We start from the raw sequence: 10,871 nt of genomic DNA, 5'->3' as shown, positions 1-10,871 counted from the left end.
GCCCTTTTCTGCTGTGTGGAGGATCTTGCAGCCCCTTTGCTTCCCCCTGGATCATTTTACTGCTATGGGAGCTCACACAATCTCAGTAAACCATTGTTTGACTTATTGTGGTATCACATTCCATATACTTAGGACCAGGCTGCAGGGAAGGCAACAGCTATACCTTTTGCTTCAAAACATCCATGTATTTCAGAGAAACTGGGCAGCTATGCTTTTCTGAAGTAATGTGGGTGGTATAGGAGAATAAGTTAAAACTGAACTCCTAGACCAAATTTATTTGACAGTAAACTGTGTTGAAGTAGATGGGATTTATTTTCAAGTATATGTATATGCAACGGAAGCATAAGTCAAATCTGGATTGACAACACTGGCAGAACAAGTGCACCACCTTCAGGCCACTGGAGAATTAAGAAAAGCAAAAAGGATTACCTGATTACTTTGAGTTCAAATCTACAGGGCCCAATGAACTGCATTTTAGAGTATTGAAGTAACTGGCTGAACAACTCCCAGAACCATTGTCTATTACCTTTGTGAAATCGTGGAGGATGGGTGAAGTGCTGGATGACTGAAGGAGAGCTAATGTACCTATCTTCAAAAAGGACAAACCTGGGAACTAGAGACCAGTCAGCCTGGCATCAATCCCTGGGGAAATTCTGGAGCAGATTATAAAGCGGTCAGTCTGTAAGCACCTTGAAAACAATGCAGTGATTACTAGAAGCCAACATGGATTTATCAAAAACAAATCCTGCCAGACTAATCTTATCTCATTTTTTTATTGGGTAACCTCTCCCATAGACTGTGGGGATGCTGTGGACATAATATATCTCAAATTCAGCAAAGCTTTTGACAAAGGGCCCCATGATATTTTGATTAGCAAGCTAGCTAAATGTGGGCTGGATGGAATAACTATCAGGTGGTTCCACAGTTGCCTACAGAATTGTACTCATAGAGAGTGTATCAATGGTTCCTTCTCAAACTGGAGGGAGGTAACGAGTGGGGTATCACAAGCCTTGGTCCTGGGCCCAGAGCTCTTCAACATTTTTATTAATGAGCTGGATGAGGAAGTGTAGGTAATGCTTATTAAATGTGAAGATGATACAAAATTGGGAGGGATAGCTGATACCCTGGAAGACAAACAAAGGGGACCTTGATAGGCTGGAGATTGGGTTGAAAACAACAGAATGAAATTTAACAGGGACAAGTGCCAAGTTCTATGCCTAGGAAAAATAAGCAAAAGGCAGTTATGAGAGATACTTGACTCAGCAATACTACATGCGAGAAGGATCTTGGGATTGTTGTTGATCATAAGCTGAATATGAGTGAACAGTGCAATGTGGCTGCAAAAAAGGCAAATGCTGCATTTGCAGAAGTATAGTCACATGAAGCATTGGTTCCTCTCTGTTGAGCACTGGTTAGGCCTCATATTGAGTACTGTGTCCAGTTCTGGACACCTCACTTTATGAAGAATGCAGACAAACTGGAACAGGTTCACAGAAAGGTAACAAGGATGATCTAGGGACTAGAAACAAAGCCCTATGAGGACAGACTGAAAGAACTGGGCATGTTTAGCCTTGAGAAGACCAAGGGTAGATATGATAGCACTCTTCAAGTGCTTGAAAGGTTGCCACACAGAGGAGGGCCAGGATCTCTTCTCAATCGTCCCAGACTGCAGAACACAGAATTATGGGCTCAAGCTGCAGGAAGCCAGATTTCAACTGGACATCAGGAAAAACTTCCTGTTAGAGCCATACGACAATGGAATCAATTACCTAGAGAGGTAGTGGGCTCTCCGACACCGGAGACATTCAAGAGGCAGTTGGACAGACACCTGCTGGTTATGCTTTAATTTGGATTCCTGCACTGAGCAGGGGGTTGCTTGATGGCTTTATAGGCCCCTTCCAACTCTATGATTCTATGAAACAGGAGCTATTAAAAATCTAAAAGGTTTGGACTTACAAAAGAGAATTAAACTCAGTCAGTCCAAAAGTGGCTTCATATATTTATCACAAGCTGCAAAAAAATATACATGAGCCTATTCATGCTTCTTGTTATGTGTTGCTACATCCAATGAGTGAATACACATCCTGAACTCTGAAGTGCCGCTATTGCTCTGCCTGGGAAATGTGACCTTCCTGCAGATATGAGAATTCATACAGACATGTGCAGTCACATTTGAACAAAGGTCTTTTCCTTATTTGAAATTTATTATATAAAGCCTCTCATGAGAAATCAGCCTTTAAAAGCAAACTGCCTGTACATTCTTTTCCTCCAGCCAAATGCCAATTTCTACTCCATTCTGTATGGGAACTAAACATGAGGAGGGGGGGGTGTACTGGCTAGGAACACATTAACATGGACATCCTTCAAGTCGATTCTGGGTTATGGCAACCCTATGAATAAGGTTTTCATGGTAAGGGATATTCAGAGGGGGTTTCCCATTGCCTTCCTCTGAGGCTGAGAGGCAGTGACTGGCCAAGGTCACCCAGTGAGCTTCATGGCTGTGTGGGGATTCAAACCCTGGTCTCCCAGGTTGTAGTCCAACACTCTAACCACTATGCCACACATTCAATACACATTTAATTCTGATATCTTTTTAAACATCAGGAATTTTCCATTAAACAATTTCCAGAGAACTCTGCAATGGGAGTAATTCAGCTAGCAGAAAATAACATATTGTTCTATGTACAACATTATGCTTGTAAAGCTTCCAAGTGTCATGTGCCCCAATGTCAGGGACTCAAGAAAAGGGTTAAAGGCAGAAAAAGCAAGTAAGAAACTGAGGGTTTTTTTTTTTTTGCAGTCTATGCTTTCTTCTGATGAAGCAGCATCCTTAAACTTTATCTAGAGTGTTAAAACCACATCGTAATCACAGAAAGTTTAATCTATCCATCCATTCTATGAATGCAACACTAGCACGCCAAAACTGTCTAAGAGCCACACACAGACTACCACACTATTTTTATATACAGGTTAAAAGACTATTTTAGCATCTTTTTTAAAACCATCCTACAGTTTTTTTATCATGAATACAGCAGGAAACAAGCTCAAATCACACTATTTAAAAAAACCACAATTCTGTACACAATACAACATAAGTATGAAGTTTCAGCGCATTCCAAGGAGCTGGCGGCTTTTCAACTGATAGTGTTTCTCCAGTTCGCACAGAGCTTGAGCACGCAGGTTAGCAGCATAGAGACGTTTCTTCAAATTACAGCCCTTTTCTTTTGACAGGGGAAAATTCTCCAGGCTGTCCCCAGACTGAGCATTTTCTTTGCTTTCATCACCAAACTGAACCTTCTTTTTTCTTGTAGGAAAGATGGGCAGCGCTTCATCATCTTAAAAACAGAAACAGATGCTTTTCAAATACTATTTTCTTCCCTGAATATTAGCTTATTCTTTACTCCAAGGGTGGCTACTCTGTGGCTCTCCAAGTGCTGTAGGACTCCAACTCCCATCATTCTTGACTACCGGCCACACTGATTGGAGCTGAAGTCCAACATCTGAAAAGCCGTAGGTTCCCTACCTCTACTTTACTTCCGGCAGTTTTCAATAGAGGCTATAAATGTTCACATGCCTCTATAGGGGAAAATCCTACTGATTGTGAGGAAATCTCCATATCTATCACCCTTCTTGTAAGAAATAATTCACCAAGATAATGTTGTCATTCACTTCCTTTTATGGCACTGCTGGAGCAAGTGTATGTACAAAGCTAGTCACAGAGACAAAGATGTTAGGTAGGGCTCATTTGAAAGAGTGTACCTTCTGTATTCTGAATCCTCTTTTCTCTTTTAGAGAGAGAAATCTTTTACCTCAGGAAATGGTGAAATGGGGTCAAGACAACATTTTAAAGAATAAACAATTGGTGGGTAGTAGGAGCAGCAACCTCCTTTTAAGAGAACCACACAGTCTGGTTTCTCAGCTTTAATTCATCTCTCAGTGAGAACATTGGTTAACACTCTTAACATTTTGTGAAACTGAAACAATTTGTGAGCATGGACCAACCTAAAGCCATGCCAAGCGGATGCGGCTTAAACACACTTTCTTGAAAAAGTCATTATCACAAACGACATTTTATTTTATTTACTTATTATTTTATTGATATCCCGCCCTTCCTCCCAGTAGTAGCCCAGGCAGCAGCACATGTAGCAAATTTTTATGCACAGGAAACTGGGATGTGAGCACCTTTGATCATGTATACATCTTCCTTATGTCCACAGTAGGTAACACTGCTTTTTTATTGAGTTTCAGTGTGCTGATGTGTTTTTTACTATTTTAATTTGTATACCACCTTTCCAGTTCTATATTAAAGGGTGGTTCACAGAAGACAAGTTATTTTATTTTTATCCTCTTTCCTCTAGCAACTCAGGCTGTGCACATGGTTACAACCACTTTACCCTCACAACTATCCCTTGGGATAGTTTGGTGACAGAAATTGGCCGAGGACTACTCAGCAAGTTTTGTGGCTGAGAAGGCACTTTACCACCCTACGTCTTCCTACTCTAAGAGCTGGTTCATATAGTGCAGTAAGTCAAACAATGGTTTACTGAGATTGTGGGAGTTCCCACACAGGATTCTGCATTTTACTGCTATGCTGAATTCTGCCAAGGTTTGGCTTCTGAAACTGGACTCACGATTAAGCTCTGTCTGCACTAACTGTAACCAGTGAGGCAGGGTTTATTCTAATGTGCAGCTACACACATTTTGTGCAGTGTAAAAGAAAAATGTATAGTATGAAATAGGTTCTTGTGCAGTTGACCATATGGGATTTAAAAGGAGCTAGGTAGTTCCTAAGATCCTCCGTGGCGCAGAGTGGTAAGCGGCAGTAACGCAGCCAAAGCTCTGCTTATGGCCGGAGAGTTCGATTCCAATAGAAGGAGGAAGTCGAATCTCCGGTAAAAGGGATCAAGGTCCACTCAGCCTTCCATCCATCCATGGTCGGTAAAATGAGTACCCGGCCTATGCTGGGGGGTAAAGAAAGGCCGGGGAAGGAACTGGCAATCCCAACCCATATATACAGCCTGCCTAGTAAACATCGCAAGACATCACCCTGAGAGTCGGAAACAACTTGCACTATAAGTGCGGGGACACCTTTACCTTTAGGTAGTTCCTAAAATAAATACATGAGAAAAGATAAAACAAAATAGAAAATGAAGCTAAATACTGGTTCCTTTCAAATCCTCATAACCATCTACCAGTAGTCAGTGGTTTGAGAATAAGCGCGCGAGAGAGAGAGAAAGAGCGCGAGAGAGAGAGCGAGAGAGCGCGCGAGAGAGAGAGCGCGCGCGAGAGAGCGAGAGAGCGCGCGAGAGAGAGCGCGCGCGAGAGAGCGCGCGCGAGAGAGCGAGAGAGCGAGACAGCGCGAGAGAGAGAGAGCGAGACAGCGCGCGCGCGAGAGAGCGAGACAGCGCGTGCGAGAGAGAGCGAGACAGCGCGCGAGAGAGAGCGAGACAGCGCGCGCGAGAGACAGAGACAGCGCGCAAGAGAGAGACAGAGACAGTGCGCGCGAGAGACAGAGACAGCGCGCGAGAGAGAGACAGAGACAGCGCGCGCGAGAGAGACAGAGACAGCGCGCAAGAGAGACAGCGCGCGCGAGAGAGACAGAGACAGCGCGCAAGAGAGAGAGACAGTGCGCGCAAGACAGTGCGACAGCGCGCGCGGGACAGCGCGACAGCGTGCATGAGACAGCACGCGCGAGACAGCGCGCGCATGCGAGAGAGACAGCGCGCGCACGAGAGAGAGACAGCGCGCACACGCGTGAGAGACAGACACCGCGCGAGAGAGAGAGAGACAGCGCGTGCGAGAGACAGCGCGAGAGAGAGAGAGCGTGAGCGAGAGAGCGCGCGCGAGAGAGAGACAGCGCGCGCGAGAGAGAGCGCGAGAGAGAGAGCGAGACAATGCGCGCGAGCGAGAGACAGCACGCGCGAGAGACAGCGTGCGCAACACAGCGCGACAGCGTGCGCAAGACAGCACGACAGCGCGCGCGGGACAGCGGGCGCGGGACAGCACGAGACAGCGCGAGAGCACGCGCGAGAGAGAGCGAGACAGCGCGCGCGAGACAGCACGCATGGGACAGCGCGCACGAGAGCGAGACAGCGCGCACGCACGAGAGAGAAGAAGACAGCGCGCGCGCGCGAGAGAGAGAGAAAGCGCGCGCGCGAGAGAGAGAGAGACAGCGCACGAGAGAGACAGCGCGCGCGAGAGAGAGACAGCGTGCGCACGAGAGAGACAGCGTGCGAGAGAGACAGCGCGCGAGAGACAGCGCGCGAGAGAGAGAGACAGCGCACGCGCGAGAGAGAGACAGCGCGCGAGAGAGAGAGACAGCGCGCGCGCGAGAGAGACAGCGCGCGCGCGAGAGAGCGAGACAGCGCGCGCGAGAGAGAGCGAGACAGGCGCGCGCGAGAGAGAGCGAGACAGCGCGCGAGAGAGAGAGCGAGACAGCGCGCGAGAGAGAGAGCGAGACAGCGCGCGCGAGAGAGAGCGAGACAGCGCGTGCGAGAGAGAGACAGCGCGAGAGAGAGAGAGCGTGAGCGAGAGAGCGCGCGCGAGAGAGAGAGACAGCGCGCGCGAGAGAGAGAGCGCGAGAGAGAGAGCGAGACAATGCGCGCGAGAGAGAGACAGCACGCGCGAGAGACAGCGCGCGCAACACAGCGCGACAGCGTGCGCAAGACAGCACGACAGCGCGCGCGGGACAGCGGGCGCGGGACAGCACGAGACAGCGCGAGAGCACGCGCGAGAGAGAGCGAGACAGCGCGCGCGAGACAGCACGCATGGGACAGCGCGCACGAGAGCGAGACAGCACGCACGCGCGAGAGAGGAGACAGCGCGCGAGAGAGAGAGAGAGAGAAAGCGCGCGCGCGAGAGAGAGAGAGACAGCGCACGAGAGAGACAGCGCGCGAGAGAGAGAGACAGCGTGCGCACGAGAGAGACAGCGTGCGAGAGACAGCGCGCGAGAGAGACAGAGCGCGAGAGAGAGAGACAGCGCACGCGCGAGAGAGACAGCGCGCGAGAGAGAGAGACAGCGCGCGCGAGAGAGAGACAGCGCGCGCGAGAGAGAGACAGCGCGCGCGAGAGAGAGACAGCGCGCGAGAGAGAGGAGAGAGCGCGCGAGAGAGAGCGAGACAAGCGCGCGAGAGAGAGAGCGAGACAGCGCGCGCGAGAGAGAGCGAGACAGCGCGCGCGAGAGAGAGCGAGACAGCGCGCGCGAGAGAGAGCGAGACAGCGCGCGCGAGAGAGAGCGAGACAGCGCGCGCGAGAGAGAGCGAGACAGCGCGCGCGAGAGAGAGCGAGACAGCGCGCGCGAGAGACAGAGACAGCGCGCGACAGAGAGACAGAGACAGCGCGCGACAGAGAGACAGAGACAGCGCGCAAGAGAGACAGAGAAAGCGCGCAAGAGAGACAGAGAAAGCGCGCGAGAGAGAGAAAGCGCGCGCGAGAGAGAGACAGCGTGCGCAAGACAGCGCGACAGCGCGGGCGGGACAGCGCGACAGCGCGCGCGAGACAGCGCGCGCGAGAGAGAGAGACAGCGCGAGAGAGAGAGACAGCGCGCGAGAGCGTGAGCGAGACAGCGCGCGCGAGAGAGAGAGCGTGAGCGAGACAGCGCGCGTGAGCGAGAGCGAGAGAGCGCGCGAGAGAGAGACAGCGCGTGCGAGAGAGACAGCGCGCACGAAGAGAGACAGCGCGCGCAAGGACAGCGGGCGTGGGACAGCGCGACAGCGCGCATGAGACAGAGGGCGCAAGACAGCACGAGACAGCGCGAGAGCGCGCGCGAGAGCGAGACAGCGCGCACGAGAGAGAGCGAGACAGCGGCGCGCGAGACAGGCACGCATGGGACAGCGCGCGAGAGAGACAGTGCGCTGCGCACGAGAGAGAAAGAGACAGCGCGCGCGCAAGAGAGAGAGACAGCGCACAAGAGAGAGAGACAGCGCACAAGAGAGAGAGAGAGAGACAGCGCACGAGAGAGAGAGACAGCGCGCGCGAGGGAGAGAGAGAGACAGCGCGCGCACGCGAGGAGAGAGACAGCGCGCGCTACGCGCGAGAGAGAGAGACAGCGCGCACGAGAGAGAGAGAGAGACAGCGTAGCGCCGCGCTGCGAGAGAGAGAGACAGCGCGCGAGAGAGAGAGACAGCGCGCACGAGAGAGAGAGAGAGACAGTCGTGCGTGCGCGCGCGAGAGAGAGACAGCGCGAGAGAGAGAGAGAGAGAGAGACAAGCGCGCGAGAGAGAGAGAGACAGCGCGCGCAGCGAGAGAGAGAGAGAGACAGCGCGCGCGCGAGAGAGAGAGACAGCGCGCTGCAGGCGAGAGAAGAGAGAGAGACAGCGCGCGAGAGTGAGCGAGACAGCGCGCGAGAGACAGAGACAGCGCGCGAGAGACAGACAGAGACAGCGCGCGAGAGAGAGACAGAGACAGCGCGCGAGAGAGACAGACAGCGCGCGAGAGAGACAGACAGCGCGCAAGAGAGACAGAGACAGCGCGCGAGAGACAGAGACAGCGCGAGAGAGAGACAGAGACAGCGCGCAAGAGAGACAGAGACAGTGCACGAGAGAGAGACAGTGCACGAGAGAGAGACAGTGCACGAGAGAGAGACAGCGGGCGCAAGACAGCGCGACAGCGTGCATGAGACAGCACGTGCGAGACAGCGCGCGCACGCGAGAGAGACAGCGCGCGAGAGAGAGACAGCGAGAGAGCGCGCGCGAGAGAGAGAGAGACAGCGCGCGAGAGAGAGCGTGAGCGAAGAGCGCGCGAGAGAGCGAGGACAACGCGCGCGAGAGAAACAGCGCGCGAGAGAGAGCGCGCGCAAGACAGCGCGACAGCGTGCGCAAGACAGCGCGACAGCGAGCGCGGGACAGCGGGCGCGGGACAGCGCGACAGCGAGCGCGGGACAGCGAGCGCGGGACAGCGCGACAGCGCGCATGAGACAGCGCGCGCGAGACAGCACGAGACAGCGCGCGCGAGACAGCGCGCGCGAGACAGCACGAGACAGCGCGAGAGCGCGAGAGCGAGACAGCGCGCGCGAGACAGCACGCATGGCACAGCGCGCACGAGAGACAGCACGCGCGCACGAGAGAGGAGACAGCGCGCTGCGCACGAGAGAGGAGACAGCGCGCGCTGCGACGAGAGAGAGAGACAGCGCGCGCGAGAGAGAGAGAGACAGCGCGCGCGCGAGAGAGAGAGACAGCGCGCGCGCGAGAGAGAGAGACAGCGCGCGCGCTGAGAGAGAGAGAGAGACAGCGCGCGCAGAGAGAGAGAGACAGCGCGAGAGAGAGAGAGAGAGACAGCCCAGAGAGAAGACAGCGCGCGCGAGAGAGAGAGAGACAGCGCGCGCGAGAGAGAGAGAGAGACAGCAGCGCGCGCGAGAGAGAGAGAGAGACAGCGCCAGCGCGCGAGAGTGAGACAGGCGCGCAGCGCGAGAGTGAGACAGCTGCGCGCGCGAGAGTGAGACAGCGCGCGCAGCGAGAGTGAGACAGCAGCGCGCGCCAGAGAGAGACAGCGCACGAGAGCGAGAGAGACAGCGCGCGCGAGAGAGAGAGAGAGAGACAGCGCGCGCACGAGAGAGAGAGAGAGACAGCGCGCCGAGAGAGAGAGAGAGAGACAGCGCGCGCGAGCGAGAGAGAGAGAGACAACGCGGCGCGAGAGAGAGAGAGAGACAGCGCGCGCTCGAGAGAGAGAGAGACAGACGCGCGCGAGAGAGAGAGAGAGAGCGCGCAGCGCGAGAGAGAGAGAGACAGCTCGCGCTCGAGAGAGAGAGAGACAGCTGCGCGCGCTGCGAGAGAGAGAGACAGCGCTGCGCGCGAGAGAGAGAGACAGCGCGCGCGCGAGAGAGACAGCGCGCGCGAGAGAGAGAGAGACAGCGCGCGAGAGAGAGAGAGAGAGACAGCGCGCGCGCGAGAGAGACAGCTGCGCGCGCAGAGAGAGACAGCGCGCGGCCGCGAGAGAGACAGCGCGCGCGAGAGAGAGAGAGACAGCGCGCGCGAGAGAGAGAGAGACAGCGCGGCGCCGAGAGAGAGAGAGACAGCGCGCGCGAGAGAGAGAGAGACAGCGCGCGCGAGAGAGAGAGAGACAGCGCGCGAGAGAGACAGAGAGACAGCGCGCGCAGAGAGCGAGACAGCGCGCGCGAGAGCGAGACAGCGCGCGCGAGAGCGAGACAGCGCGTGCGAGACAGCGTGCGCGAGACAGCGCGACAGCGCACGCGGGATAGCGGGACAGCGGGCGCGGGACAGCGCGCATGAGACAGTGCGCGCAGAGACAGCAGAAGAGAGCGCGAGAGCGCATGCGAGCGAGACATCGCGCACGAGAGAGAGCGAGACAGCGCGCGCGAGAGGAGAGCGAGACAGCGCGCGCGAGACAGCCGCGCTGAGACAGCGCGCGCGAGACAGCGCGCGCGAGACAGCGCGAGAGAGACAGCGCGCGCGAGAGAGAGAGCGAGACAGCGCGCGAGAGAGAGAGCGAGACAGCGCGCGCGAGAGAGAGCGAGACAGCGCGCGCAGAGACAGCGGCAGCGCGAGAGAGAGAGAGACAGCGTGCGCGCGAGAGAGAGACAGCGCCTCGCGCGCGAGAGAGAGAGAGAGACAGCGAGCGCAGCGAGAGAGAGAGAGAGAGACAGCGCGCGCAGCGAGAGAGAGAGACAGCAGCGCAGCAGGCGAGAGAGAGAGAGACAGCGCGCGCGCGAGAGAGAGAGAGACAGCGCGCGCGAGAGAGAGAGAGAAGACAGCGCGCGCGCGATGAGAGAGAGAGAGACAGCGCGCGCGCGAGAGAGAGACAGCGCGCGCGCGAGAGAGAGAGAGACAGCGCGCGCGAGAGAGAGAGAGAGACAGCGCGCGCGAGAGAGAGAGAGACAGCGCTGCGCGAGAGAGAGAGAGAGAGACAGCGCGCGA

The 10,871-nt window shown here is 54.9% G+C and overlaps 1 protein-coding gene across 1 annotated transcript in view; it reads right to left on the bottom strand.

The window, feature by feature from the left end:
* Positions 1-2,566: 2,566 nt before the first annotated feature.
* Positions 2,567-10,871, bottom strand: part of NEK2 (NIMA related kinase 2) — a 21,897-nt gene continuing 13,592 nt past the window's right edge. The window contains exon 9 of the mRNA XM_061625272.1: positions 2,567-3,335. Coding sequence (XP_061481256.1) covers positions 3,106-3,335 — 230 coding nt within the window. The 3' untranslated portion in view covers positions 2,567-3,105. The remainder of the gene's footprint in view (positions 3,336-10,871) is intronic.

The sequence above is a fragment of the Rhineura floridana genome, chromosome 4, assembly GCF_030035675.1.
Source record: "Rhineura floridana isolate rRhiFlo1 chromosome 4, rRhiFlo1.hap2, whole genome shotgun sequence".
Classification (NCBI taxonomy): Eukaryota; Metazoa; Chordata; class Lepidosauria; order Squamata; family Rhineuridae; genus Rhineura; species Rhineura floridana.
The sequence above is the reverse complement of the archived record's forward strand: the minus strand, read 5'-3'. Positions and strand labels throughout refer to the sequence as shown.